At 40.6% G+C, this 19,727-nt stretch overlaps 1 protein-coding gene across 1 annotated transcript in view; it reads right to left on the reverse strand.

The window, feature by feature from the left end:
* LOC126234823 (Down syndrome cell adhesion molecule-like protein Dscam2) overlaps nt 1-19,727 on the reverse strand; it is a 299,567-nt gene that overhangs the window by 233,853 nt on the left and 45,987 nt on the right. Inside the window, exon 3 of the mRNA XM_049943568.1 lies at nt 1,275-1,446. Within this exon, the coding sequence (XP_049799525.1) occupies nt 1,275-1,446 (172 nt within the window). The remainder of the gene's footprint in view (nt 1-1,274; nt 1,447-19,727) is intronic.

Genomic DNA, 19,727 nt, shown 5'->3' on the forward strand with positions numbered 1-19,727 from the left:
AGCATCAGTATTGCCTTGCATGTTTCTACATTTCTGCTGAATCCAAACTGATCTTCCCCTATGTTGGCTTCTAACAGCTTTTACATTCTTCTGCAAAGAATTCATGTTAGTATCTTGCAGTGTTTTATAATACTTTTTTCCAAGTGTTGGTCTTATAATTTTTAATATATCTGGTGGTGTCCTTTAATGGGTATATTATATGCATATATATGTATAGGGTACTAACACTGGCAAATATATTTCTGCAGGCCTCAATCATTCATTGGTGAGACTATTCAGCTTGCCCTTGTGCTAAATGTATAACAAAACAAAATAACAATTTTGTAATTGTGTTTCTCACACTGTAAGTTACTCATTATGATCAGCATGCTTCGATAAACTTTCTGAAGTATATCATTGACCCACCATGAATTGGAGTAAGTGCTGCAGCACAACACATGGTTACTTTGTTGTAAGTGACTGAATAACTGCAATAGTCTGCTACTAATGTGTGAGAGTGTGAGTGCGATGAGTACTGTGTTGCCATATGTGTGTACTTAAATCAACTGCCAACTGTACCAGCATGGGCTGGCAACTAGAGGCTGCCTGTAGGAAGCATGGACATGGCATGGTTCCACTGAACCATCTACCAGCAACTCATGCCTATATCCTCACTCTCACTGTGTTCTTTTAGTTTGTACCGCTCAAATCAGTTGTTCTGTGTAGTTCTATGTTGCACCTTCTGTATGATTCTTTTGTCTTATTATGTGTGGAGTCATGAAAGGCTTATTTCCATTATTATTCAGAGGTTTATGAATAAAGCCATATTTGTGTTACTTTGATTGGTTCTGAATATTATTTGGTTACTACATGACTTCCTTTTTTTTTTTTTTTTTTTTTTTTTTTTTCAAACGACACAAATATGGCATTATTTATAAAATTCTGAACAATAATGGAACAATTCCTGTGAGCAGAACAAACTAAAAGAACATTGAGAGAGTGTGTCTGCGCTGCTCCACTCATATCTAGGTGTGAGTCGCTGGTAGACAGCATGGCATAGACTGCGCCATGCACATGCTTCCTGCAAGTGGCCTCTAGTGGCCATCCCACACTCATACACATGACAGCTGATTGAAGAACATGTGCAAGGCAACACTACACTTGGTGCACTCCCACTCACAAGAACTAGTAGCAGAATACAGTAATAACTAAGCATAGATGCTGTAACAACATGCAAGATTATTGTTATAAATTTTGTCTGTCAATTTTGAGACACTATGAAGTGCCTTACACACTTGTAGTTCATCCTTGTGTTATTCAGTTCCTGATACTGAGGAGGCAGGGAACCTGTGTCCTTCATCCAGTAAATATGTGGTGCTGGAGACCCCTCTGCAGCACAGGCTAGCATGGCATGTTGTCCAGCTATTACCTCCATATCTTGGGGTTCCACTCTCCATGTAGGTGGCACTGCAAAAGAATGTGATGCATCATAAATTTTGACAACATAGTCTACAGAGAGCAGCAACCTGATGTTAATATGAACACTTGAGATCACAATAATATTTCTTTAGTACCCAGTTTCAGCTTATGTACAAGCCATCTTCAGAATGTTTGGTCCCCTATGGCTGGTGCTGGCAGCCCCTCACATTTCTCATGACACCACGAGTGTACGATAGTGGTGTCACGAGAAATCCAAGGAGGTGCCAGCAGAAGTCTGAAGGTGGCTTGTACATAACCCGAAACTGGTTAATAAAGAAATATTATTGTGATCTTAACTGTTCATTTTAACTTATATATTACACAGCTCTACAAAATAAAATTTTTTTTGTTGCCAGGGAAGTTTGAATGAAAATGGGATATTGTTATGATACTCATTCCGAGTATATTTGTACTTTTTCCAAATTGGCTCTGGTTTTTGAGATATAGGTTATTTGTGGAAATGAGAGTTTCATGTGGATAATATCGACTGCAGGGTCCATATATGGTGTAATGTATTTGCTACCTGTTTTTTAATTAGTGATATTGTACTATCTTTATTAAACAATTGTGCTCAGGGAGTGCATCTGTGTGGTTGAGGATTACATCATGCAAACATCACACTGTCAGCATGTGTTCAGTCCTGTTGTGCGGTGTGTGTGTTGAAGATATTGAGGGTTGTGCAGATTTGAATTCGGCGGTACTCGACATTCATTTGTTGGCCGAGGTAATCCCCGCAACAGCCGATAGGTAGCGTTCAGTGTAAACAAGAAAAATGGCGATGGTCGAAAGTCACACACATGTGCAGTGCAGCTTCAAGGAGATAGAACCTTTTCATCGTGACGTAGCAAATAAGAGGTGAGTATTCATTTCACACAAAACAATTAATGATGTTTGTTGGATGTGATTGACATGCAAATACAAGAAAGTTCTGCATAATATGTAGTATTTGTGCAATTTTGTTTTAGGAAAACATGAGTTCTTCACGCCGTCTTTGCGTGAACCATCCAGATGAGTTCTGCTACATTTGTGGTGAATACGTTCTTCAAAAGAACAGGAAGAATATCACTCCTTTTGTGAAGGAAGCGTATCTGGCATATTTCGGAATTAAACTTGGAGATCAAGACAAGGCGTGGGCACCCCATAAAGTTTGTAAATGCTGTGTGGAGTGCTTACGGCAGTGGACAAAACGAAAAAGGAAAAGCTTAAACTTCGGAGTGCCTATGGTATGGCGAGAGCAGAAGAACCATACAGATGATTGCTATTTTTGCATTGTTAATGTGAAAGGTTTTAATAGGTTCAAAAAACGAAAGTGGGAATATCCCGATTTGGAGTCAGCAAGAAGACCGGTGGTGCACAGCAACGATGTTCCTGTACCAACCTTCACAACATTACCCACGCTAACATCATCAGATGACGATGTGCACGGTGAGGAATGTACAAGTAGTGGTTTGGAATACGGAGGACGTGAGACACAGCCCCAGCAGTTCAACCAGAAGGAGCTCAGTGACTTGATACGAGAACTCAATCTTTCAAAGCAAGCATCAGAACTCTTAGCATCCAGGCTTAAGGAAAAGAACTGTCTTCATCCAAGTGTTAAAATAACAGCTTACTGGACGAGAGAAGAAAACCTTCTTCCATACTTCAACCAAGAAGAGGTTATAGTGTATTGCAGCAATATACCTGGACTTTTACTTGAATTGGGGCTGCCGGAATATAGACCAGAGGACTGGCGTCTCTTCATAGACAGTTCCACTAGAAGTTTAAAATGTGTTCTCCTACACAATGGCAATCGTTACGCATCTATTCCAATTGCCCACTCAACAAAACTTTGTGAAGCATATGCTAACATCAAGATGGTTCTGCAGAAAATTCAGTATATGCAGCACCAGTGGTTGATTTGTGTTGATTTGAAAATGGTGAACTTCTCGCTTGGACAACAAAGTGGATACACAAAGCACCCATGTTTTATCTGCATGTTGGATAGTAGGGCAAAGCACGAACATTGGAAGCAGAAAACATGGCTTCCAAGGGAACATATGGCTGTTGGTGAAGCAAACATCATTAATGAACCTCTGGTTAGTAGGGACAAGATTGTTCTTCCACCATTACATATTAAGTTAGGACTAATGAAGCAATTCACCAAAGCTTTAGACAGAAATGGTAATTGCTTCACATACATCTGCAATACGTTCCCTGGACTCAGTAGTGAAAAACTTAAGGCAGGAATATTTGATGGTCCTCAAATTCGCAGGCTCATCAACGATACCAATTTTACAAGTGTCATGACTCTCACTGAAGCATCGGCCTGGAACAGTTTTGTTGCTGTTGTAAAATGTTTTTTGGGCAATCATAAAGCTCCCAATTATGAGGAACTGGTCAAAAACATGCTCACTAACTTTCAAAACTTAGGAGCTAACATGAGCATAAAATTGCACTTCCTTCACAGCCACTTGGATCGATTTCCTCGTAATCTAGGTGATTTCAGTGAGGAACAAGGAGAGCGGTCCCATCAAGATATGAAAGGAATAGAGGAAAGATATAAAGGAAGATGGGACAGGCATATGATGGCAGATTATTGCTGGAATCTGCAACGTGACTGTTCTGAAGAGACCTATAAAAGGAAAGCGTGCAGGAAGCGGTTCGTCATGGACGGAAAATGATATACTTATAGAGAAACTTTTCAATTATGTTTTATACGTGGACAAATGCCTATCAGGTTTTCATAGAAGCTATTTATAAAGATTATTTTCTTTTTTCATTGTAGTTTGTAGCGCTCGAGTTCAGTATTAGCAATTTTTTCTAATTTTTTGAATAAATCATGCATTATCTCAAAAACTAGAGCCAAACTGCATAAATGGTTGCTATATTCGTCCTCAGCACCACTAACCCATCCTAAAGCCACTCAAATATCCTTGGCAAGAAAATGAGTGTTGACCAGTGTTATGCATTATACCTTTTTGTATAGCACAATAAATAACCATAATAAGTAAAGTGTTGTGGATAATTCAATTTTCAAATTATTATAACTTTAACTCTTAAATTTTTGTTTTATTTAGATTCATTAGAGGAAAAAGTCTCTTTTTCCAAAAATTCAATAATTCACATCTACCTGTCCAAAATGGTATTACTATGCGTGTGTGTTTTTTCTACTATTGATGCCATGGTACCACTAGTATATTAGTGGTACCATAGTTTGGCAATGCGAGTTTCTGCTCTATTACATGTTACTTAGACCCACCTACCTATCATCTGTGCGCTTGTGATTGCTTTTTTACTTTGCTTCTTAGGATAAAGTCAGAAAAGCAAAGCACCAACACACCACAAAATTTCCACTGAACAGCAGGAAGCTATCCTGGATTACATATTTTCCTTCCTTGTATGCCACAGTCAATAGATGTGCCTATATGTTCTCAATGTAAATACATTTATCTAATTCTGTACATCAAGGAAACAAAATTATATTTCACCAAATTCCATGTTAAGAACATGTCTTATGTGAAGGAACACACATACAGAAATATTTTCACACACTAACACTTACATTTTCACCCAGTTGCTTACAATCTCGTAAGAAATGTGCTACTTACAGTAAAATGAATAAAGTAATACATAATGGGGAAGCTGAAAACATAACAAAATCTGTGTGATGGAATATTGGTAAATTATGCTCTGTAATCTGAAATGATGCAAAGTAGCCCTGACAACTGCTATGTTTTCTCATTCAGTTTACAGAAAGCACTAATGTGTACAGTATTCATGGTCTCACTGCAAACTGTGGACATATTTCATGTTCCATTTCCTGTTAATTCATTTAACCACTGGCAGATCTTCCATGTAGTTGTCAATCAAACTTAAGCTCCAAGAGAGAGTTTTCTGTCTAACAAAGAATAAAGAATAACTTGCACTCAATAAAAAGACAGTCACAGCTTTCAATAATCAATGCAATGGGTACAAATTTAACATGTAAGTACACCTGTCTTGGATGTTTGTTATTAGCTATGACACACTGACAAACCAAAATATTATGAAGATCTGCTCAATAGTGTGTTGGTCAAAGTTTGGAATGCAATACAGCAGCAGTTCTGCATAGTATGATTTGACAAGTCTTTTATAGGTTTCTGGAGGTATTTGGCTCCAGATATCTATGCATGGGTCATTGATTTCCCACAAACTAGAGGCTGGTGGTGTGATAGTGCAGAGATGGCAAACCAAAAGTGTGTCTGGTGTGTTCTACTTGGTACAGATCAGGAGAATTTGGGAGCTAAGACATCAACATTATTGTGTTCCTCAAACCACTGTACCATGATTCTGATCTTGTGACACAGAGAGTTATCCTGGTGCTACATGCCATTACCACCGGGTGGAGACATCAAGCATGGAGAGATGTTGGTCATCTGCAGTAATGTGCATGTAGTCCACAGTTGGCATGATTCCTTAAATTACTACCACTGGTCCCATGGATGCCCAGGTGAATGTCCTGCAGAGCATATTGCTGCCCCCTCCGGCATGAGTCCATGGTGCAGTACATGTTTCAAACATATATGAATGATGGATGATGGTATATCCAGACATGACCATCAATCTGGCATAACAAGAAATGTGATTCTTCACACCACATGACATTTTCACTGATCAATGGACCAATCTCAATGATCTGTACTGAATGTAGCAGGAATAGTTTTAGTCTCTTGCAATTTTTTCTTTAACTTAGCCAGAGGTAAGACCTGGATTTCCAAAGGCGAACTGAACATTCTCACTGCAATCTTCAAAAAGATATCTCTAGTTTCTGACAGTCAACAGCTTGGTCTCTTTCTTTTGACTGTTTTCACTGTATGTCTCATGCCTCTTGCTGAAAGTAGCTATATTTTCCTTGCAAAGATGAGCAACAATAATAAATAGTATCTATAAACAGACATTATTCCCAATTTAATGAATACAGGCCTGCAGTGCTACTGCTTACTATTCATCATTCTTAAAGCCTTCTTTTGCAGTATGAGCATGCCCTTGCATACTGATGAATGACCTCAACAGCTGCAGTCCATTGACAATACGTCTCTTGAATGGAGAATGTTATATAATCACTAGATACTGCTGTGTAATTACTCTTTTCCATCTCCTCATGCGGCATACTTTATGTAACAGTTTCTTCTTCCATACATACTGTATTCATCCTATGAGCTTTTCTGATATACTAAAAAACCAAGCAACTCCACAGTTTCTACACGGTCCAAGCACATGTTTTCTGAGGCTGCAAACCACACACTAAGCTTTTTTCGTCATCCATTTTCATTTTATTTGAGATTAACTACTCCTTGGCCATTCCAAATAGCACATCTGATTCCACCATTTCAATTAGGACATCTGATTGCAGGACTGGTTAGATAGCATTATTTATTTCGGAACTCAGAGTAGTGTCATTGGCAAATTATACTGTGTGACTATCTTCACATGGCTCAAATAAATGATAATTAATTGAAACCCTCAGCTGCCGACAGGTGTTGTTGAGATACCTCGATGGGAACAGCTGAAAATGTATACTATGACCGGGACTCGAACCCGGGAAATCCTGCTTACATAGCAGGCACTCTATCCATCTGAGTCACCGAGGTCACAGATGAATAGTGCGACTGCAGGGACTTATCCCTTGCATGCTTCCTGTGAGACCCACATTCCTAACTGTCCCCAATCTACATACATAATGTGCCTAATAGATATTTGCCCATCCACTCATTGCTCGCGCACGCTAAGGTGATGATCCCCGTAAGAGTTTGGGCAACCTGTGCACATTCGCACAGACAAAGGTTAATGGCTGGGTAGCCTTCAACTATATATATGAAGATACTAACTATCTTCATATATATTCACCTGGCTCATTTGCAAATATAAGTAAAAGCAGATGGGCTTTGACAGAAACTCATGGCATGCTGCTTTCTAACTTCTGCTCCTGAGATATTGCTAGCTGGACTGACACAATCTTCTGTCTGCTTTCTAAGTGACATTGAAGGGTAGCTAGTACAGCACCTCCCACATCACTGCATGTCTGCTGTTTGAATGAGGTTTTTTGGGGGATGCAGTCAAACACTTGACTGTGATTACAAACTGTGCATGCCATAGACTCAGTCTGCTCAAACGACAATGTTATTTTTGTTAATACATCCAATGCAGCATCTTTTATTTTGAAAAACATGTCTTACATCACAGAAAAGATTGTTTTCTCCAAAGTAAAAAAAAATCTGTTTTCTCATACCACATTCCACTGCTTGGGCTAGAACTTTACTGATTGAGACTGGCCTACAATTTGATACTGGTGGTCCCACTTCTGTAAACTGATACTGTCTGTGTCAGTTTCAAGAAGTCTGGGAAGACTCCTCTGGACAAGCAACTGTTTCTTGCTATGGCTAATAGCTGTGATGGTACAGTGATAATTTTATTAAGAACAGTATAGGATATCACATAAATATTTGCACTTCTTGAAGCTTTGTATGTTTTCACTATTTTCACTATGTCCTTAGGTTGCATTTTCTACCAGTTTACCATTTTACAGTGGATCTTATTTGATAAGGAAAAAACAAGCCCAACATCCAGGTCTGATATTCCTTTTGTAGTGTTTTCAATAACTTTAATGAAATAGTTGTTAAAATTATTCGGTTGCTAGCATTTAAGCAGGAAGTACGCATTTTCCTCTGCTCATTCACTAGGTTCCAGGCTGCTATACAAGAATGATGGGCTATCTTATGAATCTATTCTTCTTCTTCTTCTTCTTCTTCTTCTTCTTTGGTTCCTATATTTATTTTCTGTATAGCTTTATAGCCTTTAAGAAATTACAGAAAATTTTGTATCAATGTTGTGGTTGCTTTGAAACAGTCATGCAAGATGTGAACAATACTTATTAGTTTATATAGTTTAAGTGTGTACCATGTCCTTTCCCTGACAATTATTTTGTCTTTCTTTTGATTTGACCTTATGACATTTCTTAGGCATCAGTGGAGATATGTTTCCAAATTTGGTTTTCAGCGTCTGGAACAAGTACTCTAATGCATCACTAGGTAACATTCATGGTTTTCTGTTGCCAACCAATTTCAGACAGTCAAGGTCTAAATACATATTGTTTTCCCTCTGTGGCAACTCTCCCATGAACTCTTAGTCTGATTGCAGTGTATTTGGCTGCTGATTTCCCACAGTCTTTATGTGCACTGGATCATCTGCATTTGTTTTGTAGTCCCAATTACCAATGTCTGTTAAACTGGCGTCAGAAATGCACCATCTTTAGAAGGAAGTCTATATACTACAAAGAGCCCTCAACTGTTCACCGAATTCAAGAACTCTCCTTTGTACCCTTCTGTCACCCATTCATACATCAAAGCCACTTCACAACACTACTGCTAACCTAAGACGTGTCAAGTGTCATAACCAATATTGCATTTTTGTGATTTATAAGGTCTGCTTCCCTTATATTGAGATTTGTGTTGACATACTGTAGTCACTGCACCAATTTATTGTCTGTGCAGGCGAAACTGGAAGGGAGATAATTTTTCAATGCTGGCAAGTGTTCAGCGCGACCTGCCAAGAATAAACAAATACGGCCCGGGAGCCCCGTGGCCGGCTGCAAAGAGTAATGTAGCATTGCATTGTTAAAAAACAAATGGAGAGACGCGAAATAGTGACTGTTTATTAGACGTTGAACTGCTGTTGAGAGTACGTGGACTGGACGTGGTTAGTCAGCCACGATAAAACTTATGTATTAATTGTGTTCAAAACTGTGTAATTAACTGATTCTGGATGCCTGGTAATGTGTGGGCTTACATCATAAAGTTAAGTGGTTTTCTTTTTTTCTACAAAGTGGAAATAAATATGTTCTGGTGCATTGAATGATATTCCAAGAGTAGCGTATTTTTTAAATAAGAAGAGAGAGAGAGAGAGAGAGAGAGCAAGAGAGTGAAAATTTCCCCTTCCTAGCAGTGAAATCTTCGGAGAAGCATCCAGTGCTAGCAGAAGACATTGGTGCTGCAAGAAAGCAGAACCAGCATTCTTCAACAAGTAAGTCCACGAAAACGCTTAAGCTGTATAGAGAGAGCTTAACATTACACCGGGCCACCACAGTATATAGACATATTATCACAGATGGTAGTTTCTTGGTACCATGAACTTGCCATCCAAAGATTATCAATTCCTTTGTTGTACTCATCCTCTTCGTTAACCAGCTTGTGCTCACAATCACACAATACATCTGGCTTAATGTCTTCTACAGATATTAGTAACATATCACATTTGTTTCACAAGCACTGCACATTAACACTTGGTGTAACTATGGACACATAATCTCCATATAAATTTGATCAATCTCTTCTTGTAACTGTAGACTTCATGGTGATGTTGCACTGAACAGCCTTTGTAAGTCCTGGTGGTCTACTGGTAGAGTGTATGCCTGGAAACTGAGAGATCATGGGGTCAAATCCAATTCAAACAATGGAAATTTGCAGTCTGTCTTTGATCTAGCTTTCAGTTCTCAACAATATGGAGAAAGACCAGGAACAACACACGGTTCAGATTCCACGTTAAAGTTTAAGTCGCCCCTTCCCAGTTGAATAATGGGTGTATATTAGGGCCACACAAGTCACCAAAGTGATGTCTAGTCAAAATACTACCACCCAGACATTGAGCTACATGAAACGGCCTCTGGAACAAAAAAAAAGTCTTAATACAGTATTCTTGAGCCATGAAGAACTATTGATTACTTTTTTCCCTTTACTTCAAGGTCAACACCTATTATGAGTGAGTTATTTAGGACTTTTGTATCTAACTTCTCAATTTGGAGTTTATTGGTTTTGGAAACGTATTTTGTAGAAAGGTATTTACATTTGTAGTCATAGTACTGATTTTAAGTTTGCTCAGCTGGAACTAAGACTTTCTTCTCACACGGTGGGTCTTTTTCTCATCCAGTACCTATTGTATTTGTCCTACTTTTAACACTCCAACTTCTTTACAAAAGTGTCCTGCAATGTGTGCTGAATCGTATCCTCCAAAACACTTGTGCCTGCACCAGATTGTACTTTGTCATTCAGTCTGCCACATATCACTGCCTGTCCCACTTCACAGAGCTCACTCACTGTATGACTAGAGGAGGGGCTGCTGCCAGAGAGAGGGACAGGTCTGGACTACAGTGCTTCAGCCACCTTGTTGACAGCATGCCACAGAGGATCCAAGCTTGTTGCAGTGTGCTGCTAGTGCCAAAATGGTCTTGAAATTACCTAGCAGCAGATACTGATTTCACAGATGTGTAAGAAAGTACACTTTCATGTAGGCTGTCTTTATCTTGGTTACTGTTTTGTTTTTATCTCACAGCAGAACTATTTTTTTGGTTTCATAAAGATTATACTTTCATTCCACATAGTCTTTAAATATGTCTGCTTGTGTCTGTATATGTGTGGATGGATATGTGTGTGTGTGCGAGTGTATACCTGTCCTTTTTTCCCCCTAAGGTAAGTCTTTCCGCTCCCGGGATTGGAATGACTCCTTACCCTCTCCCTTAAAACCCACATCCTTTCGTCTTTCCCTCTCCTTCCCCTCTTTCCTGATGAGGCAACACTTTGTTGCAAAAGCTTGAATTTTGTGTGTGTGTTTGTGTTTGTTTGTGTGTCTATCGTCCTGCCAGCGCTTTCGTTCGGTAAGTCACATCATCTTTGTTTTTTTTATATATATATATATATATATATATATATATATATATATATATATATATATATATATATATATGATGGGATTGGTTGATAGATGACATCTTGAGGCACAAAGAAATCATCAATTTCATAATTAATGGAAGTGTGTGGATTTGGAGATTGGGGAAAGCAGTAGAAAGAGACCGGATCAGGTGCAGTAAGCAGTTTCTTATGGATGTAGGTTACAATAGTTACACAGAGATGAAAAGCTTTGCACAGAATAGAGTGGTATGGAGAGCTGCATGAAATGAGTCTTCTGGCTGAATACCACTGTAACATTCTTTCATTCCCTGACCTGACGCCCCCCCTCAAAAAAAAAAGAAATAGCTCACCCCTATTCACACATACATGGAGTTGGCACAAAATTGCTATTCAGCTCTTTACTTGCCTCAAAGAATTGTTTTGTGTTTACCAACTGGCTGCTACTATACAAGCAGAAAAACTCTTAGATGTGTTTGTATTGGTAGTGTATGGTAAAAACTGTAATTATTTTAAATCTGCTACAGTACTCCATGCCATATACTGTCAGAAGAAAAATGAAAATGAAGAAACATAAATTGGCTTCCAATTGAGTTGTTACTTATATCATAAGGAGGAAGAGTCTCCAATTTAATAACGGATGAATGCAGAGCAGAATCAACATGAGCTCTGCAATAATAAGCCACGTGTGACCATGTACAACATGAGCATCAATTCAAGCAAAATCAAACTGGCTACCATGAAATACAGTTTGCCCTTTCAGAACATCAGTAACTTTAGCTGTATCAACATTCATGTTATAATCCATTTCCACAACACAACAAGGTGGCAGATCCAAAAATGACACATTCTGTAACTTGGCCTGTTTGTACAGCAATGCACAAACAAGAAGTTGCAAGTGGCATCACTGGCTCCACGGCTGTGGCCAGATAAACGTAGAGGCTTATGCAGCTATTATCGGGATTGTGACATCAAGGACAGCGCATTGCAACAGCTTGTGCACTAGCTTATGCTATGTACTGCACACAGAGAGGGCTGTAGGCAAGAAGATACTGTGCTGAGGGCAGAGAGTGTTTGCAAAAGAATGAGTCAGCAAGTCTTGAAAACTATGCTGATCACATTTGGAGATCACATTTGTTTCAGTGAAGCTACTCAATTTAAGTTTGAGTTTGAAGATTCTTGAAGCTAAGTGTGAAGCACTTCTATTTAGATATAAGAGCTCTCACATCAGTGGATTTTCATGCCATGAGGAGAGGAAGACCCATGGAATCATAACCATATCTATAGAAATAACAGCTTGCGCACTGGCTGCAGAATTTGAAGCATGTTCTGCACAGCCTGCTTAACTACAGTAACTTCATTAACAAGTGCCATGGAAATAGCTGCCTCTCTCTCCATGCTGCACCACCTAATTCGCCTGTTTGTTCAAATTTCTTAATCTTACTCGTTTATTGACATGGAGCCTCTTTACAGCTGTTTCTGTTAGCAATGTTCCCACAGTGTGGTGCTGCTAATGCTGCCATTCCTATAAAACTTCACCAGCAGTGCATAGTCCTCTCAGTAGCCACTGCTTATCATATGGAAATCTTCCACCTCAAATTTAAATTGAGTAGGCCTAGCTTCAAGGAAACAATAGAGATCTCCATATGTGCTTGACATGGAACCCAGGTGAAAATATTATGCTGTAAGCAGTCAGAATGTGAAACATTTCCTGTTTTGATGTCAGTATGATGTTTATCACTTGGTGATGATTGTTGGCCTCTTTAGTGAATTGACTGTTGGTGTAAAGGGTTAAGAAGGTTCCAGTTAAGCAGAAAAGGAAGAGTCCAAAATATCGGTACAAGCATCAGGACTCTGGCTATGCCTCCTATAGCTTATTATGTGGTGCAATGTGCATATCCATGTATGACAAAATAGACAAAGTTTTTGAGATGAAATACTCAAAATGGGAGGTTATAATTAAACTGACAAGAGTTACAACTGCTGCAATGTGGGCTGTATACATCACAGGATGCTGAAACATCATAGGTATGTTCATTAACTGGTGCACTCATGGAGTATGGTGGCAAAAAATGCCAAATGAAAATATGGTACTTTAAGCAGTCAGAATGTGGCATAGGTGCAGGAAAATGGAAAATGGGAGTAACAATCAAACACTTGGTAACAGTGCTTCTGACATATTTATTAGCACATGACCACAAGCTACACACGTTTTCAGCATGGTCTCCCAACTGAGCAACATGCTGCATCAATAACATGGCATGGTTGACAGCTGCCCTTGGCATATCTGGTATAACCAGAGCAATATGTCATCATATACTGACCTTTGTATCAGGAACAATCTGGATACCTCCTTGACAGACACAATCTTTCAGATACCCTTGCAATCTGAAGTCACACAGATTTAGGTCAGAGGATCTAGAAGGCACAAAACTGCCTAGAGATGATGCAGTCATTATCAAAGATTTCTTGAAGCAAGTTTTTCACATTGCAAGTGACATATTGTTGTGCCCCATTATGCATATAAATAATGAAGTGGACACAGTTGCATTCTTTCCAAGCTGGAATCTCATGTTACACAAGGAGGTCATTACAACGTGCAGATGTCACTATACACACGAGAGACCTGCAAGGTGTCATCTTGTCGAAGAAAAGTGGACTGACAATGAATGATCTTGTGAAATCACACCACACAGTCACATAAGCTGAGTGCAGTGGATGTTCCTGCACGACATGTCATGGAGTATATGTGACGATTCTGTCCATTCACAGCAACATTCAGAGTAGTATGTGCCTCATCCATCCAAAGAACTTTCCCTGGCCACATGTCATTCATTTCCATGCATGTCAAAACGGGAAAAAAAGGGAAAAGTCACATCGTTGTAGTCTACCTTGGGGCTTCATTTGGCAAACATTTTGAATCTCCTAACGAATGTGCCAGAAAATCTTTTGAACTGTTGACCAAGGGAGACATAATTCCCATGACATGGCTCAAGCACTGGCTGCAGAATTTGAGGCATGTGCTGCACAGTCAGCTATTGCTACAGCAAATTCATAACTTCCATGGGAAGGGCCTCCTCCTCCTCCTCCTCCTCCTCCTCCTCCTCCACGCTGCACCAGCTAATTCACCTGTTTCTTCAAATTTCTTGATCCTATTCTTAAGCCTATTTATTGACATGGGGCCTCTTCACAGCTGTTTCTGTTAGCAATATTCCTGCAATACGGCACTGCTGTTGCTGCCATAACTTCAAACTTCTTAACCCTTTACACCAACAGTCAATTCAAAAAAGAGACTAACATGTGTCACCAAGTGACAATCATCATACTGAAGTCAAAATAGGAAATGTTTCATATTCTGACTGCTTACAGCACCACATTTTCACCTTGTGGCAGAAAAACAGAACTATTATTTTTTTAGCATACTTCACATGCACACCAATTACTGAACATACCGCACCATACCCATGATGTTCAGCATCCTGCAATGCTTACAGCCTGCACTGCAGCATTCGGAACACAATCAGTTTAATTATAATTACACAGTAAAACCTATGCCACAGCATGTTATGGGGTCTGAGGGGCCTCCGTTTATACTACATACTGATCTTGCTCAAAGCCAAGGATCATAGGTATATGAGTAGGTACAGGGTTATTACAAATGATTGAAGCAATTTCACAGCTCTACAATAACTTTATTATTTGAGATATTTTCACAATGCTTTGCACACACATACAAAAACTCAAAAAGTTTTTTAGGCATTCACAAATGTTCAATATGTGCCCCTTTAGTGATTCGGCAGACATCAAGCCGATAATCAAGTTCCTCCCACACTCGGCGCAGCATGTCCCCATCAATGAGTTCGAAAGCATCGTTGATGCGAGCTCGCAGTTCTGGCACGTTTCTTGGTAGAGGAGGTTTAAACACTGAATCTTTCACATAACTCCACAGAAAGAAATCGCATGGGGTTAAGTCTGGAGAGCATGGAGGGCATGACATGGATTGCTGATCATGATCTCCACCTCGACCGATCCATCAGTTTTCCAATCTCCTGTTTAAGAAATGCCGAACATCATGATAAAAGTGCGGTGGAGCACCATCCTGTTGAAAGAAGAAGTCAGCGCTGTCGGTCTCCAGTTGTGGCATGAGCCAATTTTCCAGCATGTCCAGATACACGTGTCCTGTAACGTTTTATCCGCAGAAGAACAAGGGGCCGTAAACTTTAAACCGTGAGATTGCACAAAACACGTTAACTTTTGGTGAATTGCGAATTTGCTGCATGAATGCGTGAGGATTCTCTACCGCCCAGATTCGCACATTGTGTCTGTTCACTTCACCATTAAGAAAAAATGTTGCTTCATCACTGAAAACAAGTTTCGCACTGAACGCATCCTCTTCCATGAGCTGTTGCAACCGCGTCGAAAATTCAAAGCGTTTGACTTTGTCATCGTGTGTCTGGGCTTGTAGCAATTGTAAACGATAAGGCTTCTGCTTTAGCCTTTTCCATAAGATTTTCCAAACTTTCGGCTGTGGTACAAGTAGCTCCCTGCTTGCTTTATTCGTCGACTTCCGCGGGCTACGCGTGAAACTTGCCCGCACGCGTTCAACCGTTTCTTCGCTCACTGCAGGCCGACCCGTTGATTTCCCCTTACAGAGGCATCCAGAAGCTTTAAACTGCGCATACCATCGCCGACTGGAGTTAGCAGTTGGTGGATCTTTGTTGAACTTCATCCTGAAGTGTCGTTGCACTGTTATGAGTGACTGATGTGAGTGCATTTCAAGCACGACATACGTTTTCTCGGCTCCTGTCACCATTTTGTCTCACTGCACTCTCGAGCACTCTGGCGGCAGAAAAACTTTATGAGTTTTTCTACGTATCTGTAGTGTGTCGTGACCATATGTCAATGAATAGAGCTACAGTGAATTTATGAAATCGCTTCAATCATTTGTAATAGCCCTGTATATCTTTGATGTACATTACCTTTGGAACTACTGTAAACTACACACCATGTTCTAGAAAACAACTCTTAACAAAGACAAACAACACAGGTAATTTAACACAAAATAAAAAAAATATGAAGAAATATGCAAGGACTTTATCAGCTTTGACATTGCCTTGTTGCACTAAAAGATGAGGCTGATGAACACTCAGAATTAAATGTTCGTATGTTTCACTTATGAGCACTGTCTCTGCCCACTGAGGCCAGACTGCAAGAAACATCCTGATGAGAGGAGGAATCTCTAAATGATGGGGGTGAGGAGGTGGCTGGGGCAGGGAGGGGGAGGAATGGCAGGGTAGGGGGGATAGGATATAGTGCTACTTGTGGAAGCATGGAAGCATGCAGGGACATGTTGGGGACAATCAGGAGTTTTGACGGGGGGGCAGGGGGGGGTGGTAGGGGGGTAGGGGTGGGAGGGGGGGTAGGAGGAAGGAAAAGGAGAGAAGTAGATAAGGGTTAAAGTACTAGTGGGTGCACTGGTGGGATAGAAGGCTTTGTAGTGATGGAGTGGGAGCATGGAAGGGGATATGTGGGTGAAGGACAAGGACTAGTGTAGGCTGAGGCCAGAGGAGTTATGGCATTGTAGAATATATTGCAGGAAGAGTTCCCTCCTGCACAGTTCACAAAATTGTGTTGGTATGAAGGATTTAGATGGCACAGGCTATGAAGCAGTCACTGAAGTGAAGCATGTCGTGGTGGGCAGGTTGTTCAGCAACTAGGTGGTCTATCTTTCTCTTGGCCACAGTTTGTCGGTGGCCATTCGTGTGGACATACAGCTTGTCATGTGCACATAGAAAGCAGCACAGTGGTTGCAGCTTAGTTTGCAGATTTCACGATTGATATTACAAGTATCCCTGCCGTTGATGGGTTAGACGATGCCTGTGACCGGAAGGGAGTACCTGGTGTTGGAAGGATGCACGGGACACATATTGCATCCAGCTTATGGGCAGTCACACTGAGGTTATCAGTGTCTCTACACATACTAAAAGAGACAAATGTGGAGAAAATGACTAAATTTGTCATCACACAGTGAGAAGTAAACCTACAAAATGACACTAATTCACACAACTCCCACCTTACTCACCTTAACTCATACAGTCACTCTGCCTTACAGGCCTTAATACAATGGAGAAGGGATTGAAATAGAAATGGAACCACAGAAGAGCTAAGAAAAGGGCATAAGGAAATGTGACTGGCTGACCACTTACAAAAAATATGGGTGAGCCAGTCATCCTGTTAACAACACATTAGGCACATCTCTCTAGAATTTGCAGCAACAAGTTGGAAAACCTTAAAATTCTAATCAAATTTGTTTCAGTGTCACTTAAAATAGAGGGAAGATTTGCTGGCAAACCTGTTGCTACTCTCTGGTCCAAAAATAAAAGAAACAGTCTAATAAAATGTGGTGCACAGTGATCCGTATACCACAGGCACCACACATTGGAGGGTCATCACACTGGAGTAAGGAGACATATGTCATAGAGCTGTAGCCTACATGAAGATGAGCAAGGAGGACCTCATCCCGTCTTCGTGACTGGATGGAGGTAACCATGGCCACGTAGTGGGTTTTACTAGATGCAGCTTATTAACTGTCACTTCCAACCACTCGTCTTCCCATTGATGCACGACTCTGTACTACAACAGTGAGGAGATAGCATGCAGGGGATGGCACACGGAACTAGTTTAGTATCACGACACACATCCTTGGCTGCTACATCTGCCCTTTTGTTCCCCACAGTACCCATGTGCCCTGATACCCTACAGAAAGACACCACCTTCCCCAGGCATTTTAGCTGAGGGCATGCGTCCTGGGTATTTTGGACTACTTTACCTGCTGCGCACAAGAATTGTAGAGAGTTAAGGGAACTCAAATAATTGGAACAGACAAGGAATTTAGCACTTGAAGCACATCTCATCTGCTCAAGTGACAAGATTGCATATAATTCTGTCTCAAAGACAGTAAGGTCTCCAGGCAACTGACCTTGAGGACACAATCTGTGAAAACAACAGAACAACCAATGTAGTCCTCCTGTTTCAACCCATCTATAAAGACTGCTGTACAGTTGTGGTGCTCAGTTAAAATGTCATAAACTACAGTATTACACACATACACAGGAGTGCAATCTCTCCTGTACTGCACTCAATCTAAAATTACCCTAGGTCTCTGTAGTAACCATGGTGGCAGGTGGTTAAAAGCTTGGATTTGGGTTGGACACACTACACACCATGCGAATCAAGCACACGCTGCAAGCGAATCCCAAATGACATTACAGCTAATGGATGATGGGAGAAAAGGTGTTCCAGGTGTGGACAAGCAACAGTATAGTACATAGGTGAATTTTGAGCTTTGAAGAACTTACATGCCTGACACATCATTAGGAGTTGCCACCAGATGGTGAGTGGTGGTTCCACAGAGACTGGGTACGGGGCTGGTCCTATAAGCACCTATAGCCATCCTAATCCCCTCGTGGTGGGTAATGTCAATAAGAAGGTCTTGCTGACCTGTACACCGCATATCCATAGTCTACCTGTGTACACACAAAAGCCCTTTAAAACTGGAGCAGATACACCCTGCCTTAAAACTGGAGCAGATGCACCCTGTCTGCTCCCCAAGATATGTGACTAAGCCATTTGATAATAGTCAGTACCTTCTAGGTTTTGGCTTTCACGTCTCTTACATGTTGTAACCATGATAGTATGGAGCAAAAAATGATTCCCAAAAATCTCACTGGGTCTTTAAAATGTAGAATGGTATCCCTTATATGCAAGTCAGGTAAATTAAAAATATGACGAGAATGATGCAGCAAATGATGAGTTGTTGCAACAATAGAAGAGGAATGGCAAACAGCAAAATCATCCACTAATAAGGAGCATTGTATGGGACTCTGTGTGATAGATGTGATACCACTGATGGCTATGGCAAAGAGGGTAACACAAAACACTGCCTCAAGGGACCCACTCTCTTGCTCAAAACGATCTGATAGTGTGTCACGAACTCAGGACCTAAAAACCTGCTGAGACAGGAAAGACTGTATGAAGATTTGGAGGTGGCCATGAAAGCCCCACTAATGTAGTTGTGCGAGAATATTGTGTCTCCAAGTAGTATCATACACCTCAATGATATCAAAGAAAATGTTGGTACAGTGATGCTTACGTAGAAAAGCCTGTTGCATAGCTGCCCCTAGCAGGGTCAGGTTGCCGACAGTGGACTGAATCTCCGGAATCCTCAGAGAGTGGCTAAGAAGTTGCCTGGTCTCTGGCAACCAGGCCAGATGACAGTTACCATTTGCTCCAATGTCTTTCCTACACAGCTCATTAAAGCAATATTCTGGTAACTACTGGGACATGTGCAATCCTTCCCTGGTTTGAGGAGAGCTATCAAAATTGCCTCTCTCCATGAGCTGGGGAAGTGACTTGTCTATCATATCAAATGAAAACATCTGAGGGGGATTTCTTTTAACCCTGGTGGCAAAAGTCAGTGTAGACAGTACTGAATTTGTTCATGACCATGTTCTGTATAACAAATCTCAGACAGTGTCAATTCCAGCTCCTACAGAAAGGGTATTTGTAAGACTC

The sequence above is a fragment of the Schistocerca nitens genome, chromosome 2 (assembly GCF_023898315.1).
Source record: "Schistocerca nitens isolate TAMUIC-IGC-003100 chromosome 2, iqSchNite1.1, whole genome shotgun sequence".
Taxonomy (NCBI): domain Eukaryota; kingdom Metazoa; phylum Arthropoda; class Insecta; order Orthoptera; family Acrididae; genus Schistocerca; species Schistocerca nitens.